At 49.6% G+C, this 13,845-nt stretch overlaps 1 protein-coding gene across 2 annotated transcripts; it reads right to left on the reverse strand.

The window, feature by feature from the left end:
* Window positions 1-817: 817 nt before the first annotated feature.
* On the reverse strand, window positions 818-5,081 carry LOC124706417 (protein NRT1/ PTR FAMILY 8.3-like). 2 transcript variants are annotated; one of them, XM_047238081.1, is made up of 5 exons: window positions 4,843-5,081; window positions 3,973-4,027; window positions 3,646-3,863; window positions 2,988-3,544; window positions 818-1,738 (listed from the first exon to the last, which is right to left on the reverse strand). In XM_047238081.1, the coding sequence occupies exons 1-5, from the start codon at window positions 4,897-4,899 to the stop codon at window positions 928-930; spliced, it is 1,698 nt and encodes a 565-aa protein (XP_047094037.1). In that variant the 5' UTR covers window positions 4,900-5,081; the 3' UTR covers window positions 818-927. The 2 variants fall into 2 exon arrangements, with proteins under 2 accessions (XP_047094037.1, XP_047094036.1); XM_047238080.1 differs by having other exon boundaries at window positions 4,837-5,081.
* Window positions 5,082-13,845: the final 8,764 nt, after the last annotated feature.

The raw sequence follows: 13,845 nt of genomic DNA on the forward strand, positions 1-13,845 counted from the left end.
CGAACCAAACGGGACATAGATAAGCTATTTTTCCTTTTCAGTAAGACTTAACCGAGAATAGACTAAACACATTTGTTAATGCAACTAGTTGTCAGTAACATGCTAGCTAACAGCGAGGACCATATGCATGGATCAATGGCTGCCAGATTCAGTCCAGCGCTTCTTGTCTCTACTTATGGTCAACCCTTAATCAGCCACTAGGCAGGCAAGCTGCACGATTAGCTCGACAAGCTGAAACTAGCAACCGGCCCAATGACGAACCTTGCGTGCATTCAGATCCACAGTTAATATAGTCTATGCTAATCCAGCTCAGCTTACAACTTGCCTAGCTTCTGCCCAAAAAAAAAATAGACAACTTCCCTTAGCTACTTGGTTTTTCCTGAAACTGCTGGCGACAGGCAACCTCACCATGTGACTCTTACCCACTCCCAACAAGTAAGTACTCCATCCGTCCATAAATAGATGCCAAAGATTTGTCCAAATTCGGATGTATTCATACACTAAATCATGGCTAGATAAATTCAAATTTAGAAATTTTTTTGGCATCTATTTATGGACAGAGGTAGTAATAAACACCGTGTTACGACCTGCAAATGTTCTAGTCAACATGGATAACACGAGTGATATGTATATTACTCCTAGCTTCCTAGGGACTACACCCAAAATAAAGAAGAATGATCAAGTCCCAGCATCATTCTTTACAGTAGCATATGATTGAAGATATCACTCCATCTTTACCCGCAAAAAAAAAAAGATATCACTCCATCTACCACATAATCAAAAGTTCAAAACTGAAGGCACTTTTTATTCAGATGGATACAAATAAAGGAATTCCGGCGACATTTAATTACACCTCGCTCAATCAAAGTGAATATGTAGACAATAGATACTGTGAAAGTATAAAGAGATGTATGCGAACATAGATTATTAAGCCCGTGGCCCGACTTTCTTCACCGTGTAATTCTTCGCGAACGCCGTGTACACGACAAAGTTCACCGCGCCGATTCCCGCCCACAGCCAGAAGTAGTAGTCGAGATGACCGTCGTTCAGATTGGCAGGAAGCCAGCCCTGCCCGCCCTTGCTCTTCGATAGAACAGCGATGGCCGAGATGATCATCGAGTTCAGGTAGTAACCAAGCGACATTGCGAGGAACGAGAATGCTGAGCACAAGCTCCTCATCGACGTGGGGGCCTCCGAATAGAAGAACTCGAGCTGAGCTATGCCGCAAAACACATCGGAGCAGGCAATGAGCATAAACTGAGGGACTTGCCATGCTATGCTTAGATTGTGGCCATCCCTGACGCTGTGCAGTCTCCACATTTCAACCAGTGCAGCCGCAGCCAATGCTGGAACAGCTAGAAACCGGCCGACGCCCATCCGCTGCAGCTGCGTAAGCCCTGCAACATTTCCAGTGTACCGTCTAGCTATTGGGATCACAATACTGTCCTGGAACACAACCCAGATCAGCATGAAGATCACTGAAGCAGAGTTCATGGACGCAGCAGGGACAGAGAATGATCCAATCTTGGTGTCCATTGCCATCCCTTGTTGGATAAAAGTGGTAGCTGTTTGGCACATCGAAGCTGCATAGAACACACTGGTGAGCCATATTGGAAGCATCCGAACAAGAATCTTCACTTCCTCCACCTGAGTAACAGTACATAGTAGCCATGGGCGCCCCAAATTACTATCCTTTATCTCTTGCTCCCCTACAACTACAGCAGCCTTGTCTAAGCACCTGAATAAGTTCAAATATCAAAAGTGTCAGATACATATTCAACAAAAAGATTTTAAAAAAGATTCAAATTGCAATCTTTACTATTATTCTGTGATTATAAGTAAAGCATACAAAAATTGAAGTTGTGGTTTTATACTGGACTACTCCTGCAAAAATTCAAACCTTTGATCTTTACATAAAAAGTGTTACAAATAAAATGGCATCCACAATCTTGCAAGAGACATTCTAACGCTATCTGCTAGAAAAGATGTGGCAAGTTAGGGCGCCTAGATCACCCTAGTTTCATTGCGAATTGTTCTGACTAAATTGACAAGTTTTTATGATTAGAGGTCATGGTTGACAAATACTACAATATAAGCATTAACTGAGCGTTATTTCTCCTTGGTAAGATTCACACGGACAAATCAAGACCACTTGTCAACACTGGCATGTTCACTTGAAATGTAACATTTTGATACAAAAATCACAAGTTCTAATAACTATAAAATACCATAATTTATAAGAAAATAAAATTAAAATACTGCTAATTTCATAGATATTGTTTGACTTTTTTTTGTTGCAAAAAGTGTGTTAAAAATTAATAATCCGTCTGGTTCAAAATAATTGCCCAAAAAATAGATGTATCTAGACATGTTTTAGTGTGTATATACATTAATTCTTAGGCAATTATATTGACCGGAGGGAGTATTACAACTTCAAGATGTCTATTTGCAGCTACTCCTGGAAAAATTCTAACCTTTGATCTTTACATAAAAAGTGTTACACACAAAATGGCATCAACAATGTTGCAAGAGACACTTTAACGCTATCTGCTAAAAAAGATGGGGCTAGTTAGGACGCTAAGATCGCCCTAGTTTCATTGCAAATCGTTCTGACTAAATTGACAAGTTATTATGATTGGAGGTCATGGTTGACAAAGACTACTGAGCTTTATTTCTCCTTGTTAAGATTCACACGAACAAATCAAGACCTCATGTCTACACCAGCGTGTTCGTTTGAAATGTAACATTTTGATACAAAAATCACAATTTCTAATAGCTATAGAAATACCATTATTTATAAGAAAATTAAATAAAATACTGCTAATTTCATAGATATTGTTTGACTTGAACTTCAAGATGTCTATTTGCAGCTAGTGGGGAATTCTAGAACACATAAGGTAACTTCCTTTTGTTCAACAAACAAACCGAAACAAACTTTTGTTGCTATACTAGCAGCATCGGCTTCCATCAGAATGTGATAAACGTACCTGAATCCATCAGTATGTGCCAATTTGTTTTGTCCTGCATTCGTTAAGTTTGCATCATCTCCTTCAAACAATATTGTGGTATCAGCAGGAACCTCCACTTTTCTCTTCTTAAATGATGCGACAAATACCGCTACAAGACTTTTCAGTGGGCTTCCAGTAGGAAGATGAACCCTGTATATTGGTGTTCCTACGAAGAAGGCAACTGTGGCAACAATGAGGCACACTGATGAGATGGCAAATCCAAGAGACCAAGCAACATTTTGCTGTACCCATACAACAACAGTCCCGGAGAAGAAGACTCCAATGTTAATGGCCATGAAAAACCAACTAAAGAAAGCTTGCTTCTGTTTACTCTGTTCAACGTCTGAATCATCATATTGATCTGCTCCGAGGGGAAGCAAAGCTGATTTAACACCTCCAGTCCCAACAGAAATAAGGTATAGTGCTGCAAACAAGACAAAATACTGAAACCCTGTGGCAGGAGGGCATGAAGTTCCTTCACACGCCGCGGGTTGTAAAGAAGGAATAATTGTCGAGGCAGTAATGACGAGCATCCCCTATTTTGTTGATAAAATCGAGAAATTAAAAAACACACATAAATGACTAACATATCAGCTTAAAAAAGACAGCAAGTGAAGTCCAGAATGCGGGTACTCACAGTAAGATAGAATATTATGGAGATACCGACGGTCTTGTACTTTCCCCAGTATGTATCAGCGAGAAAGGCTCCAAGAACGGGCGTAAGGAATGTGGTGCCGTTCCATGTATCAACAGTTGCGGCGTTTGAAGCAGTAGTTCCATGAAGGACCGTTCCGAGATATACGATCAAGTTGAGGGCAATACCAGAGTAGGCAATGCTCTCCAAGAATTCAAATGCTGCAGCACGGAAGAGTGTTAATTTGTTTGCAAGAAAAAAGAAATTTTCAAAATATAGTAGGCGTGTGTTTTTCGCATCCATGCGACTGGTGAAACATGAGGTGCTAACCCAAAATAATAGCAGGAGCCTTCCAGTTGTAGGGTTTGTTGCTTGATGCCGAGACCTGTATGCAAAGAGAGAAGCATCATTAGAGCATCTCCAGGTTTTTGGGGGGTGCCGGAGCCAAATTTCTGCCCAGCCCGCCCCAAACTTTAGTTTTTTAAAAATTTAACTATGTAATTTCGCCTAGGTATGAACGACTTTCGTCTAATTTCGTTTGAATTTTCCTAAATCCGCCTATTTGTTCACATTTCAGCGAACTTTGAATTTACTTTGGGTGGGGGGCTGGAAAACATAGCCCCCCCCCCCCCCCCCACCCATATAAATCTGCTCGCCGGCGCCCCCATACGGCCGGCAAAACGGTTTTGCTGGAGGCCATATGGGGAGGCCAGGTGGAGATGCTCTTATCTTATATTATACAAGAAATGTATGGAGAAACAGATTAATCGATTTACTAGGCTATGTTATGACTAGTTTGGAGATAGCTAGTAAGTACCGAAGGTAAAAACTTTGCTGAAATTATGTGTCACTAGTTTGAAGCAGCAGATAGCAAGTGTGCAGAGGAGTAGCAAGCAGGAGTGCACATGTAGCTAGAATTTTCTTGTGGCTGAGCAGAGATCGAAATGTGTGTGTGTGGACTTCAGCAAGCAGCTAGCAGCCAAGAGATCTAGCAGGGTGGGCAAGTCTCCATAATGAGAACACCTAATCCAAAATTGACCAGTCATATCTGATAAACCTGGACCTGAATCTGAATTCAGTGTGGTTAATGAATTTCAACGAGTCTAATCGCCGACTGCTTGCGATGCGAGAGATACTACTGTCCCAAGTTGATTCAGGCAAGCATAGGCAGGGAGAAGGTAGTAGGTAGGTGACCTGAACCTGGTTGGGGTTGTGCTGATGGAAGAGGAGGGGCGTTTCTCCGCTCTCCGCGTCCATGGCGTGCTTCCCGTGGACGCCGACGGAGGCTGGCTGGGATCCCGCCCCCTCTCCCCAACTCCTCCGAGCTGTTTGGTGTTGGTCCTGGGCACGTAGCAGCCAGCAGCAATGACTAGGCAGCGGGGCAGACACTGACCTTTATGTCTTCTCCGCCTCTCCCTCCCAATTCAACTCTACTGCTGCTGAGCATGATTTGGGATGAGGGGAGCGCACATGTCACGTGCGCCCGTCCCCCTCCCTCTCACAAAACCTCCGGTTTTCTTTCTTTGTTGCGTCGTGTATTAGAGCATCTCCAGTCGTTGGGAGGCCCCGGGCTAAATTTCGGACGAAATTAGTGTTGACATGTATAAGTAGATTGACTTGCCCTTTTAATAAGTTTAAATCCTGGCTTTCTCAATTTATTCTAAAAAATCTCTGTAGCCTCCTGCCGTGTGGTCCCGGCCTCCCGCTGCCTCTTTGCCTCTCTACACGTGTTGACTTGTCTTCTCGTCTTCCCATCACACGTGAGAGGGGGTGTTGAAGTGTATAAGTAGATTGCCTAGCCCTTTCCATAAGTTCGGACTTTTGGTTCAAGTGGCTAGTGCATGAAGCTTAACATGGTATCAAAGCCCAGTGTCTCAAGTTCGAGTCCTGGCTTTCACAATTTATTCTAAATTCTCCGCAGCCTCCTGCCGCGCCCGGCCTCCCGCTGCCTCTTTGCCTCTCTACACGTGTTGACTTGTCTTCTTGTCTTCCCGTCACACGTGAGAGGGGGTGTTGAAGTGTATAAGTAGATTGCCTAGCCCTTTCTATCAGTTCAGACTTTTGGTTCAAGTGACTAGTGCATGAAGCTTAACAATTAGCTCCGGATTGGATCAATTTTTGGCATGGGGGGCAACAAACTTCCAGCCATGTGCACCTCACGCCGAGCTGCTCATGAGGTGTTCGACCATGGACCATGCCAGCTACGACCTCGCCCACGCTGGTCTCACTGGCCTCGACATCCTGCACCTCGCCTCCGCCGGCCAGCCACGACCAGCCCGTCCACGACTTCCCCGCGCCGGCCCCGCTTGGCCTCGACCTACCGCGCCTGCGCGGCTCGAGGGCGCCACGGCCTCGCCTCGCTCGGGACGTGAGCAGCGGGTGCGCGGGGGCCAGCCGACTGACAAGAACGGCGCCGACCAGGTGAGGAGAGCGGGCGGCCGCTGGTGGTGCGGCGGCGAGCTGGGACGGCCTCGCTCGGGGCACGGCGGCGTGCAGGCGTGGCCGGCGGCGCGGATGGAAGAGACCAATGGGGACCGGGCGCCCGCCGCCGATGGCGTGGACGAAGGCGGAGTGGCGTGAGGGGCGGCGTGGCCGGAGGGTCGGTGGGTCAGCTTGGCCGGTGGCCGGCGGGGCGGGAGAGCCAGGGCGTGGTCGGCGTGGCCGGTGGACGGTGGCGTCGGGGAGAGAGAAAGGTGGGTGGGGGGACCCGTGTTTATTCTCTATCCTTCACTGACAGTGGCCCAGCGTGCGTGATTCGCTCCATCCGGAGTCCCCGGGAAGACCTGGGGAACCGAGGTTGGCGTGGGGAGTCCGGACGAAATAAGCCCAAATTCGGACCAAAACGAGGAATCGGGAGCCTGACTGGATGTTTTTCGCCGTCCGGATGATAAAAAAGTGAGGGACTTCTCGGGGAGACGAGTGGGGATGCTCTTAGCGCGAGCTGCGTATTTCACCCGAGGTGGGGCGAGGATAGAAGGGACGCGTCTCATCAAATGTGACGTCACGAGAGATGCGCATCCGACGACCAACGGGGTCCCAACAGCGATAGCCCTTATGCTCATCACTGTATCCGAGAAAAACACACTCAACGGACCGAGCGGTCGGCTTGGTGCGTTCGCGAGGAGGCGGAAGGACATAGCGAGACACAACCAAATGAACGGAGAGTCGAGTAGTCCGGAGAAACACCGGAGAGACGCTCGAGAGGAATGCCACCCCGTAGAGCAGCGGAAGGCCGAATGTTAATGAGGTGGGCCGACGTAGCGACAGACCTCGGCCCGTAAATGTGGCGGAAGAGAAGAGGCAATCATCATAGCACGGGTGGTCTCAAGAAGATGACGATGCTTACGCTCGGCGACGCCATTTTGAGCATGCGCGCCAGGACAAGAAAACTGAGCGAGGGTACCCTCCTCAGCAAGGAAACCACGAAGGTGCTGAGATATATACTCACCAGCAGAATCAGCACGGAACACGCGAATTGGTGAGGAATACTGAGTGCGGACCATGGCCGCAAAACGCTGATAAATAGAGAGCACCTCACTGCGTGAGTGCATGAAAAACACCCAGGTGTACCTTGAAAAATCATCAATGAATAAGATATAGTATCGATGGCCCCCTTTCGAAGCGAAGGGAGCCGGACCCCAAACATCTGAATGGACTAAATCGAACGGTCGCTGAGAGACAGACACACTAGTAGGATAAGGAAGCTGAATCTGTTTGTCTAACCTACAACCCTGACAGTGTAACGACCCATCTCCAGAGACAGACCCCAGAAGGCCACGATGAACCAAAGACGACAGCCGAGAGTCACAAAGGTGACCAAGACGATGATGCCACTGCTGAAAAGAGCCGGTGACAGAGGCAACAACCGGAGGAGAACCGGCGGATGAAGTGGCAGCGGAAGGAACACGAAGCCGGTCTAACTCCCAAAGCCCCGGAGACCGACGGCTACGAGAGCCAACTCCAACCAGGGCTCGTGTGCGACGATCCCGAACCGCATAAGACTCGGCGTCAAGAATGACGCGACAACCGAGACTCGGTGAGCTGGCTAGCAGAGAAAAGGTTCATCCGAAGGCGAGGAACATGAGAAACATCGGGGACGAGAGAAAGAGGGAGTAGAAAGGGTGCCTGTACTAGAAACGGGAATAGAGGTACCATCGGCCGTGACAACACGGACAGGAGAAATAAGAGATCGAAGAGCGAGACAGGATAGAAGACTCGGAGGTCATATGAAAGGAAGCTCCAGAATCCAGATACCACGGGGACGTACCTGACCGTGTAGAAAGTGGTGGTCGCGCAGTGCCGGAAGAGCCGGTCCACGGAACCGGCGAGCCGCCGGCGAGGAAGAGTCCGGAGTAGCGAACTGGACCACGAAGACCCCCGAGAATGTCCCGATCGAGAGTGCAACCGCGGAAGATCCCGAAGAGCCGCCCTGCCGACGATCCCGGAACTGGCCGACGTAAGCCGGGATCCCGCGTCCAGCAAGTGGAGGAAGTGTGGCCAACCTTGCCACGGTAGGTGCAATAAGGACGAGGGCGGAGACTCGGACCGCGAGGCTGCCGACGTAAGCCGGAATCCCAAGCATCCGGCAGAGCGGTGAAGCTGCGCTATCTCATGCGCGAGAGGGCGCGACCGGGAGAGGTCGACGTACAATCAGGTGCCGACGAGGAGCTATCATCCACACGCACGAGAGGCCACCAAAGGGGGCGACGGAGAGCAACACGCCGATGAAGACAGAGTCGGCAAAGCGCGGTCATAACCACGTGAAGAGGCCGCGAAAGTCGATGTAGAGCGGCGCAGCCGACGCAGACGGAGTCGACGAAGCGCGGCCATAACCGCGGGAAGAGACCGCGAAAGTCGATGTAGAGCGGCGGGCCGATATAGAGGAAGTCGGCGAAGCGCGGGCGAGCCGCGTGAAGAGGCCGCAAAAGTCGATGTAGAGCGGCGAGGACGACATAGACGAAGTCGGCGGAGCGCGGGCGGAGCCGCGTGAAGAGGCCACAAAAGTCGATGTAGAGCGGCAGGCCGAGGGAGACAAAATCGGCGAAGCACGGCCGAGCCGCGGGAAGAGGCCGCGAAAGTCGGTGAAGAGCGGCGAGCCGACGTAGACGGAGTCGGTGAAGCGCGAGCGAGCCGCGTGAAGAGGCCGCAAACGGCGACGAAGAATAGCTAGCAGTCATGCACGGAGGCAGCGGACAAATACCAAGTACCGAAGGTGGGCCCAAAAAGGGGCGGGATCAGCGGAAGACATAGCTCTTTTTTTTCTTTTTTTGTTTTTTTTTTTGTTTTTTTTTTTTTTTTTTTGCTTTTGCTTTTGCTTTTGCTTCAGACGGAAGTCAGATCGATCACGGGAGAAGTCAGATCGATCAGGGAGAAGGGAAATCGGGAGCCAGGGGCAGCGATCGATGCAGCGGCTCGGCAGATCGGCAGCACGCACGCACGGGCGGGCGGGCGGGGAGAGCAGCGATCGATTCAGCGGCTCGGCAGCACGCACGGGCCAATATCTTCCGAGCGGGGAGCGGGGGCGAGCAGGCGTCGGGCCAAAGCAGGAGATCCGGCGCGGGCCGGCAAGGAAGCAGCGGAGAGACGAAAGTCGACGGGAGCGGAGAGAAGAAGGGCGACGGACAAGCAACGTCGGAAAAATTTAGAGAACCAATTTCGGCTCTAATACCATGTTAGAAGAATATGCGTGTTGTATTACCGGGGGCCAAAGGCCACAATATATAGTACATGTACAGGTGCAAATATGCAGGAAGGCCCCTAACATATGGGAAACTACAATATACAGATATATACTCTAACAGTTGTCACTCCGTCGTTGTCTACTCAGATCCAACTGCATTCAGCTAACCTGCGCAAAATATCAAATCATGCAGCACCAAAGACTTTTTCTCCTCACAGCAAGATACAAAAGGGCAAATGAAAACCGAAAATAACACCAAATGCCTTAATTTTTTTACTTTACCCCTTCCCTCTCGTGTTGAGCATGAATTTTCTTTTTCTCCAAATTCAATTAAATTATTAGGTGTTTGTCCATTTCGTTTTGTCGAGCTCATCGAAACATGATTTTTCCTATTTCTTTTGATGTGTGTGTGTGCGTGTGGTGCATGGAGCATGTGTTATGCCAGTCTTGCCAGTTGTCCCCAACTGCATCTCTCATTTTTTTCTCTCCATCAGGCTTAAGCTCAGCTCCACTAATCTAATATTGTAAGTCAAATCAAGTGATGCTGATTGGATCTGGATCAAATCACACCATTATTTGCCACACCCATCCCTCTTCATGTTTCCATGCTCCTCCTGTCCTTCCTATAGTTTTTTTTTTTTTTTTTGGAGAGAGAAGTCCTTCCTACAGCTAGCTAGCAAGCAGCACGAGAACCACGAGGAGTATCATATGGGCTGGGCTGCGCTGGAGGAGTAGGTGCCCGTGTGGGCTAGTCCGGAGGAGTAGGTGCCAGCGTGGGCTTTCTTCTCAGTCCTCTCCAGAATGTACATGGGTCTAAGAATCAAGGTGATCCCTATTCATCGTCCATTAGGGCATCTCCAGCGGCGCGACGCATTTTAGCGTCCGCGCGCGTCCGTTTGCGTCGGTCGAAATGGTCGAAATCGACCGCGCGTCCGTTTGCGTCGGGGGTGGCTCCAGCAGCACGACACATTTTTTGGCCGATTCATTTTTTTAAACATGAAACATAATTTACATAGTTAAAACATTAAAAAACCCTAAACGCCTACTGCTGCTCCTCGTCGTTGTCGAACACGATGAGCTCCGCTATCGCCCACGGCCAGTAGACATCCGGGGGAGCGTACGTCGGGCGCGCCGCCGGTGCTGGAGGTGGAGGAGGCTGCAGCTGTGGCGGCGGTGGTGGCGCCCAGGGTTGCGGCTATGGCGGCGGTGGAGGAGGCGCCACCGAGTCCTGTAGCGCCAGTTGAAGCGCTTCATCCTCCGACAGGCCCTGCGGCATCACGCCGGTGGTGTAGCGCGGCAGCGGCGGCTGCACAGGCGCGTCGTACTCGGAGACCAGGGCGCCGACCTTCGCCATCTCGTCGTCCGTCATGTTGTCCGGGAAGTCGAAGTTGCGGCCCTGATACGTCTCCAACGTATCTATAATTTCTTATGTTCCATGCTAGTTTTATGACAATACCTACATGTTTTATTTACACTTTATAATGTTTTTATGCATTTTCTGGGACTAACCTATTAACAAGATGCCGAAGTGCCAGTTCCTGTTTTCTGCTGTTTTTGGTTCCAGAAAATTACTTCTGCGAATATTCTCGGAATTGGACGAAACAAAAGCCCACGGTCCTATTTTCCACGGAGTGTTCCAGAAGACCGAAGAAGAGTCGAGGAAGGCCAGCAGGGGCCCACACCATAGGGCGGCGCGGAGGGCCCCACTGCCGCGCCAAGGTGTGGTGAGGGAGCCCCCTGGCTCCCCCGACGCTGCCCCTTCGCCTATATATTGCCCCAGACGCAAAAACCCTAGATAATCCAGTCATATTCCAACAGGGGTTCCGCAGCGCCGCAGCCATCGACGACAAGTTTCGGGGGACAGAATCTCTGTTCCGGCACGCCCCCGGGACGGGGAATTGCCCCCGGAGTCATCTCCATCGACACCACCGCCATCTTCATCACCGTTGATGACTCCCATGATGAGGAGGGAGTAGTTCTCCCCCGAGGCTGAGGGCTCTACCGGTGGCTATGTGGTTCATCTCTCTCTCCCATGGTGTGATCTTTATGTGATCATGAGCTTTGTAATCTAGTTGAATATGTAGATGTTACTCTTGTCTATTATGCACTCTAGAGGTTACTTTAATATGAACTCCGGAGTCACTCTCCACGGTGTGATGGTGACAGTGTGCGCATCGTGTGTGATTCCTTTATAACGTTGTGGAGCTTGTTTACTCCGGCTTGAGGTGTGCTTTTGCAGCCCTACACAATGAATGGTGTTTGTTATCCAACAAGAGAGTGTTTGAGAGTAGCATTTATTTATTCAATTATGTGATCATTGTTGAGAGTGTCCACTAGTGAAAGTACGATCCCTAGGCCTTGTTTCTAAGCATTGAAACACCGTTTCCAACAAGTTCTGCTACATGTTCGCTTGCTGCCATTTTTATTTCAGATTGCAATTACTACTTATAATCATTAATATTACTTGTATTTCACTATCTCTTCGCCGAACTAGTGCACCTATACATCTGACAAGTGTATTAGGTGTGTTGGGGACACAAGAGAATTCTTGTATCTTAATTGCAGGGTTGCTTGAGAGGGATATCTTTGACCTCTACCTCCCTGAGTTCGATAAACCTTAGGTGATTCACTTAAGGGAAACTTGCTGATGTTCTACAAACCTCTGCTCTTGGAGGCCCAACACTATCTACATGAATAGAAGCGTGCGTAGACATCACTAGTAGGGAAATGCTTATAGGTGGAGCTTAGTCCTGTGGCGCACCAGCAGAAATGCGCCACAGAAAGATTTTTTGTGGCGCACGAGAAAGAATGCGCCACAAAAATAAGCTATTTTTGTGGCGCACTACTGAACCGTGCGCCTACGAAATTATGTGGGCCCACATCCTGCCACCACCAATTATTAGTGTAGGTATTTACGTGGCGCACATGGCGTGCTCGCGCCACGTAAATAAGTGCTTACGTGGCGCACTGGTTCCAGTGCGCCACGAGAGTTGTTGATTCTGTGGCGCACTTGTGCTGGCGCTCCACAGAAATAGCGCCTTCTATATCCAACCGTACCCCCTCCCCCGCCCGTACTTCCTCCTCCACCCCTCTTCCTCTCCCTACCGCCGCGCGCCGCCGCCTTCCATGGTGAGCGTCGCCGTCGCCGCCTCCTTCCTCCGCGAGGGCCGCATGCCGCCACGCTCCACCCATCCCCGCCACTAGCAGCATAAGCCGTTGCGGCGTGGAGGAGGAGGGGCCGCCGCATGGAGGAGGAGGGGCCAGCTCCGCGTCAAGGAGGAGGAGCCGCCGCGTCTTCCTCCTCCTCCACCCCTGCCGTCATCGTCAACCTCCTCCTCCACCCCTACCCGGCCCCTCCCTCTTCCTCTACCCGGCCCCTCCTACAACAGCATCGTCGGTGAGCTCCACCTCTCCCCTCCCTCCCTCTTCCTCTCCCGTGCGGGCACAAAGTGCTCGACGAAAATACTTTGTCTCTTTGTCCCTGGTTGCCTCCTTAATTGATGCCTTATGATCCAAATTACTATATTATTGGATTGAGTGATATGGCTACTGCTTGTTTGCTCTCCAAATTACCAAGTGATGAATATATAATCCCTTTGGAGCATCTCGCCCCATGCTATATATGTGTATTTGACCATGCTTATGATGGATTTCTTTTAAGGACTCTAGCTAGATTAGAGGGGAAAAAGTTGTCGCTTTGTTGCCTATGATAATGGATCATCAAATGTTTCCCTTTGTCCCCGGTTGCCTCCTTAATTGATGCCTTATGATCCAAATGACCCAAGTGCCTTGCATGATCCCATTTGTCCCTAATGTTGCTTAAGATGAATAAATTCCCTCTAATCACCATTTGGAGATCAAGACTAGTTCTTGATTTCCATTAGCTAGACTCCAATATTAAAATGTCTCCCAAATATGGAGACAAACATTTTAACATTTTCTCTCAAATGGACAGTTTCTGATGGTATGCTTGCTCCTCACTGTACTTTATCAATTCCCTACTGATCCTAAGTACCCATGAATATCTGGTGGTGTTTGATACGTCTCCAACGTATCTATAATTTCTGATGTTCCATGCTTGTTTTATGACAATACCGACATGTTTTGTTCACACTTTATGTCATTATTATGCGTTTTCCGGAACTAACCTATTGACGAGATGCCGAAAGGCCGATTGCTGTTTTCTGCTGTTTTTGGTTCCAGAAAGGCAGTTCGGGCAATATTCTCGGAATTGGACGAAATCAACGCCAAACCTCCTATTTTTCCCGGAAGGCTCCAGAACACCGAAGAAGAGTCGGAGAGGGGCCAGGGGGCCACCACACCATAAGGCGGCGCGGGCCAGACCCTGGCCGCGCCGGCCTAGGGTGAGGCCACCCTGTCAGCCCTCCTGCGCCGCCTCTTCGCCTATATAACCCCTTTCGACCTAAAAACGCAGTACCAATTGACGAAACTCCAGAAAGACTCCAGGGGCGCCGCCACCGTCGCGAAACTCCAATTCGGGGGACAGAACTCTGTTCCGGACC

This window comes from Lolium rigidum, chromosome 4 (assembly GCF_022539505.1).
Source record: "Lolium rigidum isolate FL_2022 chromosome 4, APGP_CSIRO_Lrig_0.1, whole genome shotgun sequence".
Lineage (NCBI taxonomy): Eukaryota > Viridiplantae > Streptophyta > Magnoliopsida > Poales > Poaceae > Lolium > Lolium rigidum.

What these genes read in the sequence shown, in the direction of transcription:
- LOC124706417 (XM_047238080.1), bottom strand. Translation starts at nt 4,899, where the DNA reads ATGGACGCGGAGAGCGGAGAAACGCCCCTCCTCTTCCATCAGCACAAC. An exon ending in GGCTCCTGCTATTATTTTGG is followed by an intron (nt 3,864 to 3,972) that starts GTTAGCACCTCA and finishes TCCGTGCTGCAG; the next exon opens with CATTTGAATTCTTGGAGAGC. An exon ending in GCACATACTGATGGATTCAG is followed by an intron (nt 1,739 to 2,987) that starts GTACGTTTATCA and finishes GAACTTATTCAG; the next exon opens with GTGCTTAGACAAGGCTGCTG.